This window comes from Geotrypetes seraphini, chromosome 1 (genome assembly GCF_902459505.1).
Source record: "Geotrypetes seraphini chromosome 1, aGeoSer1.1, whole genome shotgun sequence".
NCBI classification, from domain to species: Eukaryota; Metazoa; Chordata; class Amphibia; order Gymnophiona; family Dermophiidae; genus Geotrypetes; species Geotrypetes seraphini.
In genome coordinates, this window is record NC_047084.1 from 106,622,307 (window position 1) to 106,648,229 (window position 25,923).

The 25,923-nt window shown below is 44.6% G+C and overlaps 1 protein-coding gene across 4 annotated transcripts in view; it reads right to left on the reverse strand.

Moving 5' to 3' along the window:
• The window catches only part of KIF24 (kinesin family member 24), a 185,323-nt gene that overhangs the window by 70,868 nt on the left and 88,532 nt on the right, over positions 1 to 25,923 (reverse strand). For all 4 annotated transcript variants that reach the window (XM_033935497.1, XM_033935505.1, XM_033935478.1 and 1 more), the window contains one exon: positions 4,502 to 4,717. In XM_033935497.1, coding sequence (XP_033791388.1) covers positions 4,502 to 4,717 — 216 coding nt within the window. The remainder of the gene's footprint in view (positions 1 to 4,501; positions 4,718 to 25,923) is intronic.

Genomic DNA, 25,923 nt, shown 5'->3' on the forward strand with positions numbered 1-25,923 from the left:
CATGGCCCTGTACAACGGCATTATGACTTCAGGCTTTCGGCTGACGAAACTTCTATTGATACAACCCAATATCTGCCTTGCCTTAGATGAAGCCTTCTCCACTTGATTGGCAGTTTTCATGTCTGCACTGATGATTACTCCAAAATCTCGTTCTGCTGAAGTCCTAGTTAAAGTTTCTCCGTTCAAGAAGTACGTCCTGCATGGATTTCCGCTTCCGAGGTGCATGACCTTACATTTCTTAGCATTGAAGCCTAGCTGCCAGGTTGAGGACCAACTTTCCAATGTAAGCAGGTCCTGTGCCATATAATTCTGTAAATTGCATTCACTTACTATATTACATAGTTTGGCGTCATCGGCGAATAGTGTTATTTTACCTTGAAGCCCTTTAGTCAGATCCCCTATGAATATGTTGAAAAGGAGTGGATCCAGGACCGAGCCCTGCGGCACGCCACTGGTCACCTCCGATGTTTTAGAGAGGGTACCATTAACCACCACCCTCTGAAGTCTGCCACTCAGCCAATCATTGACCCATGCAGTTAGTGTCTCTCCTAACCCCATCGATTCCATCTTGCTTAGCAGCCTGCGGTGTGGGACACTGTCAAAAGCTTTACTTAAGTCCAGGTACACGACGTCCAAAGACTCTCCCAAGTCCAACTTTCTTGTTACCCAGTCAAAGAAGCTGATGAGATTGGATTGGCAGGACCTACCCTTGGTGAATCCATGCTGACTGGGATCCCGAAGATTCCCTTCATTCAAGATCGTGTCCAATTTGCTTTTAATTAGTGTTTCCATGAGTTTGCACACTATTGATGTGAGACTCACCGGTCTATAATTCGCAGCCTCTGCCCTGCAACCCTTTTTATACAGAGGAACGACATTAGCTAATTCCCAGTCCAGGGGAACTTTCCCCTTACTTAGGGAGAGATTGAATAGCTCAGCCAACGGTTTCGCCAGGACATCGCTCAATTCTCTGAGCACTCTTGGGTGCAAATTGTCTGGTCCCATGGCTTTGTTCACCTTGAGTCTTGCCAGTTCACTGTAAACTTCACCTGGTGTGAACTCAAAATTCTGAAACGGGTCTTCTGTGCTTTGTGTTGCCTTCAACTGCAGACCGTGTCCCGGTGCCTCACAGGTGAAGACTGAGTAGAAATATTCATTCAGTAGTTCGGCTTTATTGGAATCTGCTTCCACGTAACTTCCGTCCGGTCTTCTAAGGCGTACTATCCCGCCTGTGTTCCTTTTTCTGTCACTAATATACCTGAAGAAGGATTTGTCCCCCTTTTTAATGTTTTTTGCCAGAATTTCTTCCACTCGAAGTTTTGCCTCCCTAACTGCCATTTTGACCGCTGTAGACCTGGTCCTATATTCTACTTTTGCCTCTCTTTTCTCCGTGCGCTTGTAGGAGAGAAACGCTTTTTTCGTCTCCTTAATGAGGTGCGAGATATCCGCGGTGAACCATTGGGGTTTATTGTTTCTTTGTTGTTTATTTACTGATTTTATGAAGCGGCTAGTTGCTTCATGTATGGTTGATTTCAGTGTTAACCACTTAGCTTCTACATCATCGGTCTCCGCTTGGTCCTGCAGCGTCTGATGGACGAAATCTCCCATGCGTGCGAAGTCTGTGCCCCGGAAATTGAGTACCTTTGTTTTCGTGTTTGATCTAGGGAAGCCTTTCCTAAGGTTGAACCATACTATGTTGTGGTCGCTGGAGGCTAGCGTATCTCCTACTGAGACCTCTGAGACGCTTTCCCCGTTGGTGAGTACCAGGTCGAGGATCGCCTGGGCCCTAGTGGGCTCCGTTACCATTTGTTTGAGACGTGCTCCCTTTATGGAGGTTAAGAGCCTCCTGCTACCGCTGGTTGTCGCTGAAAATGAGTTCCAGTCTGCATCAGGCATATTGAAGTCCCCTAGCAGTACAGCTTCTCCTCGTAGAGTGATATTCTCTATGTCTTCAATTAATTCTGCGTCCATGTCTTCCAGTTGTCTTGGGGGTCTGTATACCACACCTAGATACAGGTATTTTTCTCTGCCTCTTGCCAGGTTTACCCAGAGGGACTCCCCGGTGTACTTGACATCTGTGATCCTGGTGGTTTTGATGTCCTCTTTAATGTATAGAGCTACCCCCCCTCCTAACCTGCCCTCTCTGTCCTGACGAAGTAGATTGTAGCCCGGTATAGCCATATCCCACCCATGTGAGTCCGTGAACCAAGTTTCAGATATTGCCACCACATCTAGGTCGGCATTCCTTATTTCAACCTCCAATTCTAGAATTTTGTTACCTAAACTGTGTGCATTGACATACATGGCCCTCCATATCTTGTGTTTGCTAAGTCCCTGTGAGGCGTATCCTACCCGAGTCGGTGTGACTCCCAAAGAACTGTTTGCAATGTGGGTACTTACCTTGGACATGGAAGCAGAGTTTCGACTCACCTCATCAGGATAATTCCTTTCTGCACTAATATGTGAATGGGTACCCTCCCCCGACTTACCTAGTTTAAAGCCCTGTGAAGCAGGCGGGCTAGTCGGTGTCCGAAGACGTTCTTACCCCTACTGGTCAGATGGAGTCCGTCTGGTCCCTGAAGTCCTTGTAGCGCTTCCCCATGGTTTAGGAATCCGAAGTTCATATCCCGGCACCATCCCTGTAGCCACTCGTTCGTCCTCAGGATACGTTCATCTCTGGCTCTTCCCTTGCCTCTAACTGGGAGGATCGATGAGAAAACCACCTGCGCTCCTGTCCGCTTCAGCCTCTCACCCAGTGCTCCAAAGTCTCTGGTGATGGTCTCCGGTGTGTTCCTGGCAGTGTCGTTGGTTCCTATGAGGACAAGAAGCATAGGAAAGTGGTCTCGGGGCGTGAGTAGTCTATCCAGACTGGCAGTGACATCTCGTATCCTGGCTCCAGGCAGACAGCAGACCTCCCTAGATTGCATATCCGGTCTGCAAATTGGTCCCTCGGTGCCCCTCAGCATGGAATCCCCGATGACTATTACTCTGCGCTTCTTTGGGGGGAGCCGCTCAGTTGTCCCTGGAGATGGAGCTGTGTGTTGGGCCTGCTCCTGTTCCTCATCGGCAGTTCCTTCCTGAAGAATCTGGAATCTGTTCCGCAGGGCGAGTTGAGGGGTTGATGTATAGCAGCCCTGTTTGTAAGAAGAAGGAGAAGATGAAGAGATTGAAAAAGGGGGGGGGTCTCCTATGTTTGCCCGTGGAGGAGGTCACCAGCTGCCAGGAGTCAGTGCCGCTAGCCATTTCCTGTATCCCAATTGTTGGTTTCAAAGCTGATGATTTGGGTGTCTCGAGGATGGACTTGTCATGGGCCTGCTCGGTGATTTGGGACAGCTCCTGGACGGCTCCATCGATGTAGGCCTCGTCCTCTCGGATGCTTCTCAGGCGTATTACCTCCTCCCTGAGGCTCCTTAGTTCCTGCATGAGATCTCCATCCAGCTGCGCAGCCTCCTCTGTCTGTGTAGAGACTGTAGTGTAGCGCTGGGGGATGTTGGGACCTCAAAACACTGTAGGAGTCTTGATAGGAAGTTTCAATAAAAGCAAGCCTCATGAAGCAAACAACTAAAGGTTGAGCAGAGATGAGATTAGCCTCTACATAAGCTCTAATCATACTAAAGGTAAACCCTTACAGAGTTGGGCTTGAAACCTGACTGAGACAGGTGTAGAATAGGTTTTAAAGCAGGCCTGCACTGCAGGGAACAGTGGCAGAGAGCAGGAGAGTCTGGCGAGCAGGGAAGAGAGATCGGGCACCGGTCCAACCCACTGTCCTTGCCCGACACACTTCCCTGCCGCCTCACTCACAAACAATCCCCCCCCACCTGCAATCCACAAATAGCAGGAGGGATGCCCACTCCCTCCTGCCACTACCCGACCCTGCCCATGCAAATATGACAGGAGGGATACCAACTCCCTCCCACCACCAACTGAGTCACCCCTGACCGGCACGCAACTCACCCTCCCCCACAGCCCACCCCCAACTGGCACACCGCAGCACCCCGACCGGCCCGGCCCACCCCTGGTTGGGCCTGGCCCGACCCATCCTGACCCGACACCCCCCCTGTACCTAACAGTTGGAAGCAGGAGGGGTGGTCAGTCCCTCCTGCTCCTTATGCCTCCAGCGATGTCTTCCGGAGCAGGAGGAACCGCAAAATTTTTTTTCACTCAGAGAATAGTTAAGCTCTGGAACGCATTGTCAGAGGATGTGGTAAGAGCGGATAGCTTAGCTGGTTTTAAGAAAGGTTTGGACAAGTTCTTGGAGGAAAAGTCCATAGTATGTTATTGAGAAACACATGGGGGAAGCCACTACTTGCCCTGGATTGGTAGCATGGAATATTGCTACTCCCTGGGTTTTGGCCAGGCACTAGTGACCTGGATTGGCCACCATGAGAACGGGCTACTGGGCTTGATGGACCATTGGTCTGACCCAGTAAGGCTATTCGTATGTAAAACTATATTCATGATATCACAGCTATTACATTCTACTGATTTTGAACACAGATACCTTTTCCTTCCATTCAGTAGATCATAAAGCTGTCCGCAATAGATCTCATAAAAGCTGATGCAGACAACAAGGTCTTTCCTTGTTTGGGATGACTTCAGTTGTTGAAAAATATCTTTAGCAGCCAGTGCATACAGTCCTGGCTTCTGCTGAGTTCCAATCATAGTATACGTCTTTCCAGCACCAGTCTGGCCATAAGCAAAACAGGTGGCATTCCCTCTGAAATGATAAGTCAACGTTAATTTGAAATACATTCCACAGGTATTTTATTTCTTCTTAACAGTAAAAGGTCAAACAAGCAAGCAGAAGATAAAATCTTTTCATTGAAAGTTTCATATACAAAATGTTTTATTGACCTAAGTTATATGAATTAACAACAGATGCTATTCAAAATATTTACTCAAATGCATTTAAAACTACTCCATTTTTAAATCTGCAGAGATTAATTTTAACTGTGAATGTATTCAGACCTTCCCTTGTGATTCCCTTCCTATTACATCTTTTCACGCAGAGACTAGTATTTTCACTGACATGAGACCCTCGCATCATGTTTCAACTATTGATATTTGAGATCAATAAACAAGCATGTCTGTTAAGGTACAGAAGGCACAATCCATGTGCAGTACATTACATGAATTCACAATAGGGTAATTCCATGTCAACTGGTCAAGTTTCAAGGAGGGTCCCCCACATGACCATCTCAGAAATTGATGAATTTTTTTTCAAGGGATATATTGGGACCACTAATAAAGATATCCAAAGTTTGGAAGCACAATCTCAAATAGGTCCAGAGTTAGGGGTTCCTTTAATTGGGCTACTTTTTTGTATCTGCGAGAAAATTCAAGTGTTAGTACATATGTGGGATGTCTTAAGAGTGACTGTTTAACTTCGTACCACATCCAAAACAGCAGGATTCTCTAGTTTTTTCTTCAAAGCAGCTCAAGTATTAAATCAAATTTTCTTACTGTAACACACTGACAGCACATTATCAAAAGCAAATCATCTTGAAGCAGGCACAAGTAAAACTAAAACTAAAAATACAAAGCCTTTTGATAAGTAAAATCTCACCAAGGATAAAACCCACAATACACAGGTATTACTGGAACTTTTCACAAATGTGTCATCCAGTCTAAACCACAATTTAAGGGGGTGCACAAGGTCTTTTGATTCTTATCTCATTCTGTCTATAATCAATCAAAACTGCACAATGACTTTTGAGTATAAAATATCATCTCTCACCTTATCTAAGCAGCATATAATCATACCAAGTGCACAGTGCATACAAGAAAAATTAAGTTATACTTACAAAGCTGAAAATCTTCCTGAGGAACCGGAAGACGAGCCCCCAAAATGTAAGCTTTTGGAGGGGTGATGTTGCAGCAGACAAGCCCCCAATGATATAATGCAGTGGCCTTACAATCCGCAAGGTCCCTGATTTAATACCCTCATAGAAGGTTCAGTAGGAAGTGAAATTAATGACAAGGACAGCCAAGAGTGATTGCATAAAGATTACATTGTGCAGAAATAGGCTTAATATTACAGAAAGGCAATGTTTAGAACAGGAGCGTCCAACCTTTTGGCTTCCCTGGGACGCATTGGCTGAAAAAAATGTTTCTGGGGCCGCACAAATGCGCAAACACTGCAGCAAGACAGAGGAGGGAGCCGGCAAGATGGTAAACACCCAGGGGTAGCAGAGGAAAACACTGCATCGTCTTTGACCGGGGCCACACAAAATCCTTCACGGGGTCGCAGGTTGGACACCCCTGGTTTAGAAAGATACATCAAGCATATGCAGGGTTACAAATGTACAGAAAGAGATAGAAATAAGCTTTACAAATACTGCTTCTGTGTGTGTGTGTGTGAGAGAGAGAGAGGACAATTTACCTGCATTAATGTATGTCTGGGTAAGTGAGAGGCTGTGACTGTGAGAAGAGAGTCCAGAGGAAAGAGAGAGAGAGAGAGAGAGAGAAAAAATTTTCACCTCATATTTATAAGTTTGAGACTTGTTCTAAAAATAGAATCTATTGATGTTAAGTACCCCTATCTTTTGTAAAGTGTTTGAAACAATGGTGAATAAAGGGCAGGATTCACTAACCTGCCAGATCGGGCCCAATCCGGGCAGGTCCGACCAATTCATAAAACAAAAATATGCAGATGGGGGCAATCAGAGGAACGCCCCCATCTGCCTGCATGGATCGTGCATGCGCAGACTATAGGAGCAGCGATCTTTTTTTACTTTTTTGTACTTTGGGCAGCAGGACTTCGGGGAGACTGAACCAAACGCCGCCACTTCCACTGACCCCAACCCGCGTGGCTCCCAGAAAGCTCTTGCCAGCTGCCGCCCTCACTAATAATAAAAAGATAAATGGAGCCCATGGTTTTAACCCGCTTAGAGCCCGCGGGTTAAAGGGGAAGGGTGGGAGAGTCCAGGCAGGCAGGAAATCATGGCAGTTCAGGGCAGGCAGCAGTTCGGGCAGGCAGGAGAAGAGCATGGAAAGACGAGCAGCAGGAAATAAGAAGCAGGGCAGCATTCGGGGCGAGCAGGCAGGAGAGATTGCAGGGCAGAGAGCAGGGCTTCCAGTCAGAAAGACGTTTTCGACTGGTCCCCAACAGTCGCTTCTTCAGGTGATCGGCCAGCCCAGTTGGATCAGAAATTTGGTGTCTTGAATCACATTGCTGTCCAATTTGCATGCGTTTCACCTAATTTGCATGCACGGATTCGAAGCGGATTGCAAGAGAGGTAAGTGAATCAGGCCGGATGGAAATTTGATAGTAGAGGGGTCGCAAACCGAGAGGGACTGCAGACTGGAGCAGCTATTAATTTCCAGTATCACTCTAGACAATGGTTTATGATTAACCATGCAGCTGGGGATACTGTTCATCTTAAGCACCAGACATTATCACATCTTCACACCTCAGGGCTGTACCAAAGTCTTTTGTTACTTTTAAGCACTGAAGTAATTTGGCATTCTGAGGCTGATGGTCTATTTGCACTGATATCACCCAAGATTTATTTATTCAATTTTTTCTATACCGTTCTCCCAGGAGAGCTCAGAACGGTTTACATGAGTTTATTCAGGTACTCAAGCATTTTTCTCTGTCTGTCCCGGCGGGCTTACAATCTATCTAATGTACCTGGGGCAATGGGGGGATTAAGTGACTTGCCCAGGATCACAAGGTGCAGCGTGGGTTTGAACCCCCAACCACAACAAGATCAGATATGAATGATATAATCTCCCATAGGCCTTTGCTGGCATTGGTAAGTCCAACAGAAAATGCTGATAGCTAGCAATGTAAGGCTGGGCTGACAGCCACGTGCCTTCGCTTCACATTCTCATGAGAAAAGAGCCTCGGGTAGTACTTTCTACCCATTTCATAGGCCCATAACAGTTCACCAGCCAGGGAGGATGAGGATGAAGCTAAGCCCAAGCTCCTGCCCCTCTCTCGCATGCACTGAGGCAGCGCACTGAAACCCCGAGGTTCTTATTCAGGATGCCCACAGCCCAAATTCAAGCCATTAAGAAACTCAGAAGGTGAGTAAGCAACCAGGGGAATGGACTCCAAGCCCAGAAGAAACACAGCAGGCTGGCTCTCCAAGGTTCACCCGAAGGCTTGCCCTGCAACTCAGCAGAACCTGCATCCTTTCCCAGGCAAAGAATCCCCAAAAATAGGGTCTCAGGGCACCAAAGCCTCAGAAAAATGAACTTTGGATGCAAGAATAATCTAAGCAGAGCAGATCAGAAACACCTCTGCACAGTTCACTTGCAGAAGAAAAACTGAAGAGTACGGTACATTGGGCTCCACCTCCATATGGGAGGTGCTCAAATCTGTAAATATTCTCACTTCTGCAAATCCAGTTTGTGGGAATGTATTGAACACTACATGTACGGAACCCGGAGTAGATTTAACAGAATAGTGTTTTCAAAAAGGTGTAAGCAGTCACTAATTTTACAGATATTGAAGTTCTGGGCCAGAATAAAAATAGATCACAAATGAAAGCAAAGTAGCATGTCTATTTTCCCAATGAAAACCTTGGGCTGCACCTTGGACAATAAAGGAATAGTTCTTTGCATAGTCTATTAAGATTATGACAGTCTTTTTTACATGTATGTGTTCTTTTAGGATCCCGAGATAGGAGCTCTAATGCTCACAAATAAAGTGATGGCCAGTAAGAAGGAATATTTTTGTTGCAAGTTCTGCTATGAAGTCTTCAGTGCCCAACTGGTGGGTATCCAAAGTATCACAGCCAGTATGAACCAGGATGGATTTGATTTAAATCACTAGTCAGAAAAACTTGATTTAAATCATGTCCATGACATTATAAATGGATTATTGGAATTTGTTTTCCCAAAAATGTAAACATTGTACGAATTGCAGACACATAGAATAGGTTCCAGCAGAACCAGCCAAAATGCATCATTTTGGGCAAAGTTCACAAAACTTAGAAAATCCAATTTCAGAACCATGACGTTGCTGATAAGCTACCCAAAGTTCCTTCAAGTTATACAGTAATAGACGCTTCTGCGTTTTTCATCACTTATCCTAACAGACACAAAATCCTTCTTGCCAGGGAATAAATCAAGAGAATTCATCATCTTCAATAAAATTTTTAATCCTTTGAACATCTAGAGAAATTTTTTAAATTTTATTAGGTATTTATATACTGCCTATCAAGGTTATCTAATGGTTTACAATCAGGTACTCAAGCATTTTCCCTATTGTTCCCAGTGGGCTCACAATCTATCTAATGTACTTGGGGCAGTGGAGGATTAAGTGACTTGCTCAGGGTCACAAGGAACAGTACAGGGTCATAACCCTCAACCTCAGGGTGCTGAGGCTGTAGCCCTAACCACTAGGCTACTCCTTCCCTCACTAGGCTACTTCCTTCCCCTTGTTTTCTTCCAGGCAAGGCAAGGACACCTTCATTTTGCTTAAGGCCTCTTGCTTGCCTTGGATTGATATATTAAAGTACTACATAGTCTCTTCAGTAGTCCAGCTGTCTGGGGCCAATGTAAGAGTCTGAACTTTTTGAGCACAAGTTGAAATTTGCAACTTTGCCTTTGTTCCTCTAATAACTTATCATAATCAATGCATTTATGGCATGGATTATATGAATTCTATAAATTTGTGATGCATAATTCAGCATCTTCTAATTATAATTTAATACTTGGAGATATTAATCTACATCTTGAAAAAGAGGAAGATTCATCTGTGAAAGATGTGAAAGCTTTTTTAACCTCTTTGGCTTATTCTATTCCTGGACCATCTATAACCCATCAGAAAGGACAACATTTAAATTTAATATAATTTTCCTCTAATCTCCAATGTAACAAGGGAGATTAGTTATTAATACCATGGTCTGATCATATGGGCTCGGATTCTATAAAATGGAATCTTAGGTTAGCCCTTGCCTAAGGACCCTCTCATAGGAGGGGCCTTAGGCACATTGGCCTACCTAAGATTCCGGTTGACCCAGGCACCTAAGGCCTTACCCATGGGACGGGCCTTAGGCGCCTGTGCCAATCAGGTCATAGGCCCCTACCTGGTGCATCCCACAATACACCGGGAAGGGGCAGGCCTACCTCATTCCAACAGAGGCAGGCCTGCTGGATGGACGGAGAGAAGACCCAACCGGCCAGCCATCTATGGGGGGGTCACGCTATCTACAAGGAGTTTTCTGGCAGGAGGGATTATGCACCCTCCTGCTAGCAATCTACGGGGGAGGTGGGTATTTCCGGCAGGAGGGATTGGGCACCCTCATGCCGGCGATCTACAGGGCAGGGGGGTTTCCGACAGGAGGGATTGAGCATCTTCCTATCGGCGATCTACAGAGGGGGGGTGTTTCGGGCAGGAGGGATTAGGCATCCCTCCCGCTGCTTTCGTTCAGAGGGGGGCGGGGGGGACTGGCAGCCGCATCTACAACAACCCAATTCTTTAACCAGCGTCTGTAACATGGACATCGGTTAGAGAATCGGGTTTACTTTAGGCAGCATTAGGCCCGATTCTATATACATCCATCAGCTTCTGAGACCAGGTGTCCTATACAGAACCTGGGCCATGATGTACACTCTTAATTTTAGTTGGGCAAAAAAGCACAGTTACTTACCTTAATGGGTGTTATCCAAAGACAGCAGGCAGATATTCTCACACATGGGCTCCATCGGTGACGTCACCCATGTGTGAGAATATGCTGCCTGCTTGTCCTGGGATAAAACAATATACTAAATCCCGAAAATCAAAGAAAATAATCAGGGTTAGAAGTCCAATTCATTCTTCTGAATTTTGGTCGCATTATGAATCTTCATTTGTGGTAAACCAGGATGATTTTAAATTTTCATCATCACTGGAATAACTTCAGTAAAATTACATTAGATCAGTGATGGCTAACCTTTTTGAGCCCGAGTGCCCAAATTGCCGCACAAAACCAAAGAATTTCCTCAAAGTGCCAGCACGTCAATTAAACCTTAATAACAAGATTTTAGTATCTAAAAACTCTTTATAAAGTTGCCTGAACTATGTAACATCATTTTTAAAGGTTGGAATCTTTGTATTGTCAGAGAATTAATTTGATTCACAATCCTTTGGTTTTCATTTCAATTTATTAGCAATTTATAATGTTTTAATGATTTCATTCAATTTAATGAATTTAGGAAGAATTTGATTCAGTTACACAATATATTTTAAATGTATTATTCACATAACATGTCAAATGTATCCTGAGTAAAAAAAAGATAAACTTCTTAAAACTATTAACTGTGTCAAGACTCAGTGTGTATTCCCAAAGAGTCTATACATGTTTTTTTGTAAAATTTACAATCAAATTAGAAAATAGTTAAATCATTACATTTCTAATAATATGATATAAAGAAAACAAAAGAGCTTTCAATTAAACCAACCGTTTTTATTGGAAATTCCAGATTGGAATACAACAGGGCCATGTAAAGTCCCTTTTTTAAATAACATCTTTAAATAATATTTAAATAACTTAGAAAATGTCTTAACTGCAAACTGAAAACACTGCTTCATGTAAACATATGCATTGGGCATGCTCTGAAAAAAATTAATGTGATTTTTGTTGTTGCATGCATGCTGATAACTTGTCAATCCTTGGCTCATAGTGCGTTAATTTCAGAGCAAAACATGCAGCACTCATGTCATCCGTTAATCTGTTTCTAGCATCAGATTTTATATGATTCAAAGCCGAAAACAGCTGCTCACAAGCATAGGATGACCCAAACAAAGTAAGAAGAGCAATCCCAAGTGCTTTCATGGACTTAAAATTGTCTGCCAGAGAATTCCACGCTTTTAGGATTTCATTTTCAGAACTGCTAGCAGTGATTTCATTTGTCACCCTTTCACACTCAATACGTTCAAAAGCCGCACGCAGGTCATTGAATTTACTTTTCCAGATAGAGCTTTCTTGAAATTCCAGTAGCTCCATTTCCAAATTTTGAATATCCAACCACTGTAAGCAGGAAAGATCAAGATCTTCAAATGTGGACTTTTCTGGGGAAGTTATAAATGAAAGAGTTGTCTCCATCTTACGGAACTGAGAAAATCTTTTACTAAAATTCTCCTTTGCTTCGACTACAATGGTGGAATATGCTTTGTGGATTTCCTGGTGTTTTTTATGACTGTCCACAAATGTTGTAGAATTATCCAAATGTATTTTTAGGTTGGGAAAATATTTTAGCTGTCCACTCTCAAGGTCTTTTTCAAAAACATGCAATTTTCTCTCAAAAGCTTTGATGTCACTAAACATGCTTTCTGCTGTTTTTCCCATGCCTTGTAATTTTTTGTTTAGTACATTAAAGTGGTTAGTAAAATCTGTAAAGAACATGAGGTTGTGTGGTTTTGCAGCATTTACAGACTTGGAGCAATGGTATGATTGTTTCACTTTTGACCATTTGCCATTTAAAGACTACTTGCTACCCAAAGACTTCTAAGACTCCTGATGCAGGCCGGATGGCCGAAACGCGATCATGTCGAGTCATTGAGTTGCTTTGGATGTACGATTTTGTTTTGGATTAATAAAGACCATTGGATTTATCAGATGAGTTGAAAGACACTGTTTTTGTGCACTGTTTTTGTGGACATTTCCACTTTGCCCTTGCTTCTACAGCAGGGGTGCCCACACTTTTTGGGCTTGCGAGCTACTTTTAAAATGACCAAGTCAAAATGATCTACCAACAATAAAATTTTTAAAAAAAACCCACAAAGCACACTGTATGCAGAGAAAATGTTAATTATCATTTATATTCCGTGGGTTTTCAAAGAGGTCAAGTCAGACGATTCTATGCAATGTCACTTCAGGAACAATTATACAAAAATAGACAAATATACCCCCTCCCTTTTTACTAAATCGCAATAGCAGTTTTTAGAGCAGGGAGATGCACTGAATGCCCTGTGCTGCTCTCGATGCTCATAGGCTCCCTGCGCTAAAAATCGCTATTGCAGATATAAATTCTCTAAACAGACACATTTTGATCACTAAACTGAAAATAAAATCATTTTTCCTATCTTTTTGTCTGGTGATTTCATGAGTCTCTGTTTGCACTTCCTTCTTCTGACTATAAATCCAATATTTTTTCTTTCTGCCCCTCCCCTTTTCTTTCTGTCTCTTTCTTTCTCTCTCCCCCCGCCCCCCCAAGCCATCGCGCCAATTTCTCCACTTCCCCGATTCTTTCCCTACCCCCTAAGCCACCATGCCGATTTCTCCCTGCTTCCATGAGCCAGGCCAGGAATGTACAAGCGCCGGACTCACAAGACTTCACCTCTGATGTCAATTCTAACGACGGAGAGGAAGTTCCAAGCCAGACAGGCAGCGATTGGCTGGCCCAGAACTTCCTCTCTGACGTCAGAATTGACGTCGGAAGTGAAGTCTTGTGAGTCCGGCGCTTCTACGCACCTGGCCTGGCTCAGGGAGGCAGGAAGAAAAAGATTGCCAAGGCAACGCGATCGACTCACATTGCCTTTGCGATCTACTGGTCGATCGCACTCGACCATTTGAGCACCCCTGCTGTTATGGTATCCTGTCCTGACCTGAGGAAAGGGGTTTAGTCCCCAAAAAACTGCCTTATTTCTATTTCCTATTTATAAACTTTAATCAATAGATACAATACTACTTGATTCTACGTAAAGCAACAAAACAATTTTTTCTACCTTTTGTCGTTTTTGCTTTAATCATCTTGTCTTCACTCTTCTTTCTAGCCAGCTTCTGTCCGCTCTGTCTTCCATACAGCATCAGCCCCTTCCATCCACTGTCTGCCCTCTCCCCGTTCCATATGGCATCTTCCCTCTTTTTATGCTCCTTCAATAAACTGTCTATCCTATGCCCCTTCTCTTCTCCTTTGTACATGATTGATTTCAGCTCTGCCACCTCTCCATTTTTCTCTCTCTGTCACCATCCCGTCCCCTATGCTCTGGCATCTCTCTCTTCTCCTTTCTTTCCTTCGCACCCCATAGTCTGGTATCTTCCCTTCCCTGATTCTCTAGCATCTCACTCCTTTCCTTTTCTTCCATCTCTCCCTCCCCCTCCATGCTTTGTCTTCTCCTCCTTCCTTTTCCCTTGGTCTGGCATACTTTCCTCCTTCCCTCCATGCCCTGGCATCTCTTCCTCCCTCCCTTCCCTCCAATCCCTGGCATCTCATTCCATTCCCTCCCTCATCTTCTTTCTCCCTCCAGTTGGATGCAGCAAGTCTCTCCCCCTCTGCTCCCTTTCCTCCTTCTGTCACCCATGACCTGGCGTCATGAACTTCTTCAGGCAGCAGCATTCACAATTTGCTGCTGTTGCCAGCTTCGGGCCTTCTTCTCTGTCGGGTCCTGCCTTCATGGAAACAGAAGTAGGCAGGACCCGGCGGAGAGGAAGGCCTGAAGCTGGCAACAGCAGTGAATTGTAAATGCTGATGCTAGCCGAAGAAGTTCATGACGCCAGGTCGAACATCCGGGGCAGACTGCTACTCTCCCCCCCACGACCCTCCTAACTCTCCCTCCCTCCCATCACGATACTCTAAACAGGCTGCTTCAGGACTTTCTCCTGCCGTGATTCCCTCTGGCACGTCACTGATGAGGGAAGGAGGGAGAGATAGGAGGGTCGGATCGGGTTGGGATTCGCCCGGGATGATGATGAGGCTGCTGCTGCTGCCAGCGAATCCAGCAAGGGTGAGGCCCCAAAGCACAGCACTGGCAGGCCCCACTGACTATTTTGGGCCCTAGGCCTGTGCCTACAGGGCCTATCCTTAAACCTGGCCCTGACATCTCTCTCTTCCACTCCATGGTATGGTATCTCCTTTCCCTCCGTCCCATGGTCTTTGCATCTCTTTCCTCCTTTTCCTGATCTTCCTTCTCCCTCTTTCCCTCTCTCTCCCCAATTGGGTACAGCAGTATTTCTCTTCCCCCTCCCCCCACTGAGTACAGCAGTATCATCAGCATTTCTCTCCCCCCCCCCAATTGGGCACAGCAGAAGCAGCATTTCTCTTCCCCCTCCCCCTAATTGGGTGCAGCAGCATTACTCCTCCCATTTCCCCCCCCCCCCCCGTCTCACACACCCGGCAGATTCGCTACAGACAAAGGCAAGTTGCAAGTTTCCCTTGGTCGCTGACCTATCTCCCAAAGGGCAGCGACAGAGGGAAGTTTACAACTTGCTGCTCTTGCTTACTTCGGGCCTTTCTCGTTGCCGGGTCCTGCCTTCACGGAAACAGAAAGTAGGCAGGACCCGGCAGCGAGAAAGGCCCGAAGTAAGCAAGAGCAAGTAAGCTTCCCTCCGTGGCTGGCCTATCTCCCGCATGCTCCGGGGCTCTAATGGTCTGTGCCGGCTTCTCTTCTCTACCCCCCCTCCCCCGACGTAACTTCCGGTTTCGGAGGGAAGCCGGGTTCGAGTCACTTGCTGGGGGTTTTTTTTGTTTAAAGTCCGGCGGGTTTTTCGGCGGCTCTTCAGGCTGCGCATTAAGCAGTGGCGGCAGCAGGATTCGGCAGATGACAGTCGGGCGGGCATCTAAATTTGCTGGGCGTTGCGCCCGCCTGCCCTGATGGCGGCCCTGTTGGTCAGGTTAGCGCCACAAAAGTAAGGGGACCTGGCCGGCTGTGCTGCACATGGGGCGGGGCGGACCGCCCCCCTCCCTTGGTAGCCGCGAGGCTACTCCTCCTTATCTACCCTGCCTGCAGTACAGAGCCGAACGGAAGTCTTCCCGACGTCAGCCCTCCCTCCCTCCAACGTCAGCGCTGACGTCGGGAAGACTTCCGTTCGGCTCTGTGCTGCAAGCAGAGCAGGTAGGGAGAAAAGCCGCGCGACTTAGTACATCCAGCCCCGTTCCTGTGCAGCTCTCTATTGCGGACCTTCCCGCGTGCCAGATGCAAGGCCTTCGCGTGCCACAGCTGGCACACGTGCCATAGGTTCGCCATCGCTGCATTAGATAATATTGCTCCTATGCGTTCTGTAAAAAAAAAAACAGAATCACTTGGCTCAAAATTGGTATAACTCTGAGCTACTTGAAGTGAAATGTGTAATAACGCGCTTAGAAAGGTTATATCATAATTCTGGTAACTGTGAGGATAAAGTGATTTGGCATTAGAGTATTCACAATTATAAAAAGAAAATGAAAGAAAAAAGATGACATTATTATTCTGCCAAAATAGGAGTTACCACATTAAATTCAAAAGAGCTATTTAGGCTGGTCAAGTCTATCTATGTTTGATTTAAGTCACCTTCAACAAGTAACTGGATATTGCACCTTTGTCTGATGAAGTTGCCCACTATTTCAGTACTAAATTGTACAAACTGAGATCAACATTTACAAGTACGGAACCCACAAATTTAATGATCTTAAACGATTCCAAAGAGGATATTTATGCTGATCTAAATTGGACAGAATTTAAAAACCCTGACTGGGAAGATTTTGATAAATTCACTAAATATGCAAAATCTCATTGTCCTTTGGATTGTTTATCAACTACCTTGAAAATAGCACCATTACAATTTTGTAAAGAAGTTTTTCAACGGATCACCTTATTATTACAGAATGGTAATAATATGGACTCAGGACATATTATAACAACACATATAGTTAAAAATTCTAGAGAACCTGTACATTGCATTAGTAATTACAGACCAATAGCAGCTATTCCCTTCTTTGTTAAACCAATGGAAGGTTTAGTGAATACTGAACTAAAAATATCTTGAATAATTCTGCATTCTATATACTTCACAATCGGGGTTTCATTTATATCACAGCACTGAGACAGATAGTCTTAACGTATTTACTTGACAATCTTTATCAGTTATTCATTAAAGGGATGAGCGCTATGATTCTTCAATTAGACCTCGGTAGCACATTTGATCTGGTTGATCACGACATCTTATTGAGATGTTTTGATGCTATTGATGTTTCTAAAATGGTTCTAAGGCTTTCTGGAATCTCAAACATGCTAGGCTCACTTCAATGATCACTACTCCTTTAAATGAAGAAATCCATGTGGAGTCCCTCAGGGTTCCCCACTTTGTCCGGCTTTATAATTTTTATATGGCCTCTCTGGGTAGCAGATCAGATCCTTTTAAAATTCAAGTTTTTATTAAAATTTGATTCGGTCGCTTATCTAATTTCTAAGCAAAATACAAATTAAAAAATAATAGGGAAAACAAGCACAGAACATAAAAATAAAACGCCAATAACAGGATAATTAAAAGAATTTAAGTGAAACATTAACTATTGTTGTTCCCATTACTTCATTATCTTTTGATACTTTGCAGATTTTAATATCAATAATGCAGACAGCGGAACTATGGATGAAAGATTTTTAACTAACTTAACATAACCCCCCCTCCTCCCCATTTTTTTTAGCTTTGCCTCACAACAAAATCAAAGAGGTCTCCATAACACTGAATGATTATTGATCCTATCATTCCAATTATTAAAATCCTGGGAGTCCTTTTGGATCGCAATTTGTTTTTTGATGCACAAATTAACGCTTTAAGTCAAGAAAAGTTATTTCTTGTTATGGAAACTTCAGACAATTAAATCTTATTTCAAGTTTTCAGCATTCAGACTTCTGGTACAATCACAGATATTAAGTCTATTAGACTCCTTAATATCTTATATCTAGCTTTACCTAAAAAGAACTTAAATAGATTGCAACTCATTCAGAATACTGCAGTGCGACTGGTCTTTAATTTGAAAAAAATTGATCATGTGACTAAGTACTATCAGATACTGTACTGGCTCCCAGTTGAAGCAAGGGTACTCTTTAAAATGGCCTGATTCTGTTATAAAACATTGCATGGTTTGGTGCCAACCTATCTAGTTGACCATTTCAAACTTGCAGACATAAAACCATCATTGCGTAAAAGTACTATATTTTTATTTCCCACAGGTTAAGGCTGTACCTATAAACCCTTTTTTCAGAGAGTCTTAGCTTATCAAGTGGCGTGCTGAGATAAGAGTTTTAGGGGTCTTTAATCAAGCCGTGCTAGCGGGATTAGCGCATTGGACATTCCTCACGCACTAACCCGCACGGCCAGCAAAAAAACTAACGCCTGCTCAATGCAGGCGTTAGCGGCTAGCACGGCAGGTGGTTTAATGCGCGGTATTATGCGCGTTAAACCCCTACCGCAGCTTGATAAAAGGACCCCTTAGTAAGTTGGCATCAAGTTCTAGTTCTTATCAGATTTTTAGAAAGAAGCTGTAAACCCATTTATTTGATAAATTTCACAAGCGAGTTTATAATTTACTGTCTATGTACGATACAGTTTTCTTGACTCTTGTAAATGGCTTAGAACTGTAAGTATATACCGTATTTTTCGCTCCATAAGATGCACTTTTTCCACTCCCAAAAAGGGGGTGGAAATAAGGTGCATCTTATTAGCTAATATCATGTGCCCCCATCCCTGGTACCTTGATGTAATCCTGGCGGTCCAGCGCTGCATCGGCAGGCTCCCCTGCTGGACGGCTGCCCGAGTCCCCATCTGCCAGGTAGGCACGAGCCCCGAGCATGCCTGCCTGGTCCCATGCCGCCACCTGAATGGTGTCAGCTCGGCCCAGCGCTGCATCGGCAAGCTCTCCCATCTACCGCAGAAGTGAAAGGCAGGCGAAAACTCCGAGCGCGCCTGCCTGGTCCTGCGCCACTGCCCAAATGGTGTTGTTGGTTCTCGCGAGACTCACGGGAGCTGACAGCACCATTCAAGTGGCAGCGCGGGACCAGGCAGGCATGAGGCCCATTCAGGCGGCGGCACAAGACCATGCAGGCGCACTCAGGACTCGCGCCTGCCTCTCACTGCCGCAGCAGATGGGGACTTGGGTGGCTGTCCAGCAGGGGAGGCTGCCGATGCAATCCTGGTGGTCCAACGCTGCATCACGGTACCGGGGGGGGGAGGGTCCTGCAGGAAAGTACTGGGGGGGGGCCTGCAGAAAGATATAGGGAGGGAGGGGTCCTTCAGAAATGTACCGGGGGGGCCTGCAGAAAGGTACAGGGAGGGGTCCATCAGAAAGGTACCAGAGAAGGGGACCCTCCTGCCAGAATTAAATTAATCAGGAGGCTTCCCAGCTCTGCAGAAAGGTACCCTGCAGAAAGATACCAGGGAAAGGAGCCCTCCTGCTGGAATTGCAGTAAATTAACCACTAATTTAAATTTATAACAAATGTACAGCTGAGGCAAGAGGCCTTGTGCTGGACATGTGAATTGATTTAAAAAAATTTAAAGAGAGGAAATAAAAATATAAAGGTATTAAAGAGGTGCATTTTCCAAAGCTAAGCAGGAAACAGAAAGAATTCCCTGCCTACCCTGTCCCTATCTGCCTGTCATCCACTAGGCACTGCCCTATGCCCTGTCCCCGGCTGCCCTGTTCCGGCCTACCACTAGACTACAAGAGGGAGGACAGGGTACAGAGCCTGGCAGGGAGGGGGGACAGAGTGCAGAGCCTGACAAGGAGTGTGGGGTTGGGTGCAGAGCCTGGCAGGGAGAATTTGGTTCAGAATGAGTTTTTTTCTTGTTTTCCTCCTCTAAATCTAGGGTGCGTCTACTCTATACCTGACCCACTTTTTACCTGACTTACTCTTTACCTTTACCTATCTAGAAATGACTACTGATCTTCCATTGTAACCCACCATTTATAAATCTTTTGTAATCCGCCTTGAACCGCAAGGTGGCGGAATAGAAATCTCTAATGGTCAGGTCTGTCTTATAGAGCGAAAAATACAATAAGTGGACTGTTATATTATGTTATGCTTCTCCATTAAGTCCAAGGAAGTAGATCCATCTACAGTCGCAATGTGACTAGCAATAGAATCCTGTGCTTGATCTATTTTACTTTGTATAGCCTTTTGAGTTCCTTTTGCTTATCCACTGAAACTTGAGAGGTTTGAGTCCAAGCTGAGTCAGGTTGGATTTGGCCTTATCTGAAGAATTCACCTTATCCACATTATCAGATGAGCTAGAGGGCTGTTCAGATAACTGTTCTTTTTTTTTTAGCAAGATCTTGCCTGCATCTAGGGCACAATTTCTGACCAGGATTGAAGATAAGTTCAGTCAAAGCCTGTAATTAATCTATCATTGGAATATCCATCCATAAACTATAATCCTTTAGAGCAGTGTCCAGCAAACTTTAATGAGCTGCGGCACACTAAAAGGTAGTGGCCGTGGCTCAAGGCACCTGGAAGTGTGCGGATATCGCAGTGATGACATCATGCGCATGCATAACATCATAATGTCGATGTCTGCGTGTGTGTGAAGACCCTCCAAGCGGGCCCTGAGACGCCACTGGGGGGTGCCAGAAGGGAAGAGGGCCAGAGAGAAGGATATGTGCTGGTGGCCACTGATTGCCTACAGGACATGCCTCTCGCCACGAGAGGCATGTCCTGTAGGCAGTCAGCTGGCACCGGTGCCTCTCCTCCTTCCCAGTGTACCGCAGCACACAGTTTGAGAGCTTTAGAGCAAATATGGTCTTTCTTTTGGAAGGGATTGCAACATAACTAAATTTGAATTTTTGAAATGGCTATGTATTGCCTCTTGGTAGGAACAAATTTGATCAGATTCCTCAATACTATGTAATCCCGATTGACAACGATTGATCAGCAATAATAATTGCTGATCAGATTTTGACAAATCCTTAATAGCCCTTATGACTGCAGGTGTCACCTATATGGCAGTACAGTAAGATTTTGGTGGGCTCACTTTCCACCATCAACGTAGTGGGTAGAGTAGGATATGGGAATGGGTCCCCCTCTCTATGGTTTACTACAAAGCCCACCAGGTTACTCCAGACACCTGCTTGCTGCTCTCTTAGGTTTTTCCATACCAGATGCTGCTGTTCTAGAGGTATGTACTGTTGTATTCAGATATTTGTGGGGTGGGAGAGGGGTCAGTGACCACTGGGGGAGTGTGTGTGTGTGGGGAGGTTATGACTTAATCCCTACAGTGGTCATCTGGTCAGTTTGGGTACCTTAATGGCACTTAGAAGCTTTTAAAACAGGTCTAGCTCCAGATATCCTGAAAGCCTTGGAAAATGTTTGATTATCACCACAAGAGGTCCAAGTACTAAGCCTGCCTATAACACGCTTCCAACACACGCCCTTGAACTTTGGACGCTCAGCAAAAAAAAACAAAAAAAAACTCGGCAAGACGTCTAGAAAGTTGGTTTTGAAAATCAGCACTTGGATGTCTTTGTGTTTTGAAAATGAGTCCCATAGTCAACAAGTACTTGCACAGACAAACTTGCTCTACTTTGAAGTCATTTTTAGCCTATTATGAACAGCGAGTCTAAGATGTAGATAAGTGAGTTTTGTAGATTAAAATTGCTCTAATGGTGCCAAAAAGAAAAGGACTGGAGAATGTAAAAGTTGTGATATATGGCTTCAAAAGCAGCTAAAAATTTGCATAAAATTTCTTTCATCAATTTTGATGAAGTTTTCTCTCATTAACAAAAAGCACTGTGGACTTAAACATTTGTGGGGCACCTACTGGCTACAGTCTTTTCCCATTTCCTGAATTTTTTATTCCAGGATGCTTCTACATTAGGAGGCATGACTTGTCAAATACACTTGCGCATTCCACGACAAACTTTTTTTTATCAACTTTGTGGCTGACTAGTGATCCAACAAAGCATCTGTCACTGTTCTGAGAAGTATGTTTGGATTCAGCATAAAGAGTTGTTCTAGAAATGTGGCTTTCATCCTGGTTGACCAACTATTTTTTCCATAACCTGAATACAAAGTTGGCATCTTTTCTTTCGTGGATACAAAAAAGTGGCCCAAATAAAGGGGCCCCTAATTCTGGATCTAGTCGAGATCATGCCCCAAAACTTTGTATATCTTCATTAGAGAAACAGACATAGAGAACCCCAAGGTTTGAGCTGATGAGAATGTTATCCATCGAGAGAGTGAGGGGAGAGGAAAGGTAGGTTTATAAGGAAGGATAAGTAGCTTAGTCTTGGCCAAGGTTCAGTTTTAAGCAGCGATGGGACATCCAGGCAGCAATATCAGTCAGGCATGCTGAGACTCTGGTCTGGATTCCTGTAGAGATGTCTGGTTTAGAGAGGTAGATCTAGGAGTCATCAGCATAGAGGTGATGTTGAAAATCATGGGAGGAGATCAGAGCATCAAGGGAATGAGTATAGATGGAAGTCCCAGGACAGAGCCTTGAGGTACCCTGACTGATAGTGGGATAGCTGTGGAGGAGGATCCACCACTGCATACATTAAAAGGAGAGATGATAGAGATAAGAGAGTTATGAAAGAACAGAGCCCTGAAATCCAAGTGAGGTCAGCGTATCAAGGAGAAGGCTGTAGTCTACAGTGTCAACAGCAGTGGAGAGATACCCATACCAGAAACCGTAATATCAAGACTACAATGCCAAATATAGCCAAACTATACGCCATAATCATAGGCTTACATGACCACAAAGAAAGATTAAGTTCTTACCTAGATAATAATCTTTCCTATAAAATGGGAGCAGAGATCCTGAGCTAATGGGTAGTCACCCCAAAACCACAAAGTTTCCTTGAAGAAGCTGCCAATCATCTTTTTGCATGGATCCACCGCTCATCCCAGAGGGCTCTTTGTCTCATTTCTCTCCTTCTCTTCACATATTCAACAGACGGCTAAAACCTGTAATTTCTCTACAATATCACTAAAAACAGACCCTTCCTTTTTGAGCATGCTATCAACACCCTCATCCATACCCTCATCACCTCATATCTAGACTACTGCAACCTGAATCTCACTGGCCTTCCGCTAAACCATCTCTCTCCCATTCAATCTGTTCAGAACTCTGCTGCACGCCTCATTCTGCAATGTTGCTATGCCCACATTACCCCTCTTCTCAAGGTCACTTGATTGGCTTCCTATCCGTTTCTACATACAGTTCAAACTCCTCTTACTGACCTGCAAGTGTATTCGCTATGCAGCTCCTCACTCTCTCTCCTCTCTTCCCACTCCTCCCCCCAGGCACGCCACTTATAAGTCTCTTATCTGTAGCCTTCTCCTCTATGGCCAACTCCAAACTCTGTCCTTTCTACTTTGCTGCACCGTATGCCTGGAACAAACTGCCTGACTCGGTACGTCAAGCCCCTCTGTGCTGCAGCCTCTCAGTTTGTCCCAAAGCAACGGAGATAACTAACAAATAACACACAAAGAAAGGACATGGGGAAACTACCTGCATAATTATTATAACTCTGTTCTGCTGTGTACGTAACATGCATAACCCACATAATATAAACATTTAAATTCAATAAAACAAGGTGAAACAACATTAGCCACCTACCCGAGTGCAGAGTACAGAGCCAATGACTGATCTCATGGTCTCCATTTGGAAACAAGGCACTTTCAGTCCTGTGTTGATTACATTTTGAACCAGAATTGGTCACCAGTTCTCCAAATTTTGATTAGGCACAATTCGCTGTATGAGACGGGTTCTATGGCTTGAATATCTAAGAGCCATTGTACAATTGCTTGGACCTTTACTGTTTTCTCCAGCCATCTGGCTAGAGAGTCCAAAAATAACTCTAATAGAGGGCCAAGAGCCACTGGTCTGATCAGATCTCCGCCAAAGCCCTCCAAAAAGCTGGTAGCCATCACTCTGCAGATAGGAGGAAGGGTATCATCCAGGCATCATTGTTGCTTCTTTGAGGCTGCTGCAGTACAGGAACCGTAGGACTAAGGCCATCTGGTACCTTCAAATCTCTGCCTAGAGTTCTGGTAAGATCTCTGCTCAGAGATCCAACCCTTCCCCCCTCCCCCCACCAGAGAACTGGAAAATCACCAAGAGCTGTGAAAATTACCATGCTTGGATCCCTTAGTGGTCCTTGGGTGAGTGTCCATCAGGATCTTGGGACAATGTTCTGTTACATTCATCATAAGATCATCCAGACCCTTGTTGAAGAGCATTTGGCCCTCAAAAGGAAGCCTGCTCAAAGTAGCCTTAGAAGAAGAATCACCACCTGATCCAGAGCATTCTGTGGACGGAAACATAGTAAGCAGACAACTTGCTCAAGACCCTGAATATGTCATATAAAGCATCTGCCACATAGAAGACTCCTACCAACACTAAGTGTGGGTAAGCATCTTTCTCCATCAGAGAAGTGTGGTGTAGTTTAGTGTGACAAGTACGTGCCACATAAGAAGCTGCTGCAACTGCTTTCATCCCAGGGCCAGGGCCTCAAATTGCCTTTTGAGGACCAAATCCAACCTGTCATCCTGCCCCATCCTTTAGAACCACTCCTCCTTCACTAGGGAGTGATGTACGCTTGGTGATCTGCTCCACCAAAACATCCACCTTTGGTGTGACAAACATCTGCTGAAAGTCAGTTGCCATAGGATACAGATAGACCATAGCCTTGGCTACCCTCAGAGGGCCCTCCAGGGATTCCCAATGCTCTGCTATGAGTGCTGTAATATCTGGATGCGAGGGAAAGCATGTATCTGTGTTTTGCAACTCATTCACAGTTGAGGACTGTGGCAGCTCCAATTTCCATTCCTGCAAAGCCTCTGTGACAATATTCAACAGAACCTTAGGCTTGAAAAGCCTGCACAAGTCGGGTCATCACCCTGGTCTAGTGTCACCATGGTCTGCTGACTGTCAGCATCCATCTGAACTCTGGAACCCCCAAAAACGGAAGGTTTGTGCTGGGAGGGCAAAGGCATCGAGTCAGAGCTCCAAAGATCCCAATCCTTTTTCGACTGACTTTCCTTTCTGTCAATGACACCTGCTAAGCAGACCCTGTGCTACAGGGGAGCGCTCCTCCCCTGTGCTACCACCAGAACAGGCACAGAACTGGCAGACTGACTTTATACTTCAAATAAGCATCATACAGGAAGCTTACAAAATTAGGTGTAAAGACCTGAACAGAAGGGCTAGATGACGAGCTCTTTGTCTGCTCATTTATTATTTCTTTATTAGATTTTCAAAATTTATTTTCCAAGCTTAAACATCTTGTACAGAAAGTGTAATCTAAGACATAAGATTTTAAACAAAAATCATCAAAATAAGAAAAACATTTCTTAATACACTCAAGTCCTCTGTCTGCTCATTGTGCCTGGAAAACTTAAAAAAAAATAAAAATTAGGAAATCCAAGATGATCGCTGCAGCAACATTTTCGTACCCAAAAACAACTCCAAAATTCCTTAACTAAATAAAAAAACAACAAAAATAGGGATTTTGGAGGCGAGGAGCCCTAAAGGAAGGGGCAGAAACCTGTAAAAAACAGCTTTTAAAGAACTCCCTGATGGAAGGCTGCAACAACCTTATTCATTGTGATCTGTGCTGGAGATGTGTTGCAGCCTGCCTCAGCTCTTAAAGTAACTGGATCTGGGAGAATAAATTACTGCCTCAATGTGACTGTTCCTCCAACACTGAAATCTTTGGGCTGCCAGTCGGACCAAAGTCTGACTGATCCTCAAACTCCTGGAGGAAGTGAAACACAGCCAGCACCTGAAGAACCTCGCTGAGCCCCCTAAGGATGCCCATCAGCCTCTGCTCAAGCTCCTGCAACCCAATAAGCAAGCAAAGATAGTAGGGGACTGGACCTTGAGCTCCACAAAAATTTTTGCAGGCTGGCTAACAGGTACCACAGAGGGATTGGCCTGTCAGCTGCAGATCTCATTCTGCTTCTCCACCACACAGGCAGAGCTTGACCCTCGAAGTGGGGCGCTATGAGTCACCAAAAACTGTGAAAAAGATAGAAATAAAGAAATATACAGAGCAGATCAGAAAGACTCCTTCTGGCTCATGTGCAAAAGGAAAAACTGAAGGGAGCAGTAAAGCCCTCTAGTGAATAAGGAGGTGCTGAAAAGCCAGAATGGATTCTTTTCTGCATAGCTCGCGAGCATAGGGAGAATACCCTATTATCCAAAATGACACACCTATTGCACTAGAAAAGCTATTACTACACACATACAGTTCAAAACTCCCCATGCTCATGAGCTTTTAAACAACTCCTCCT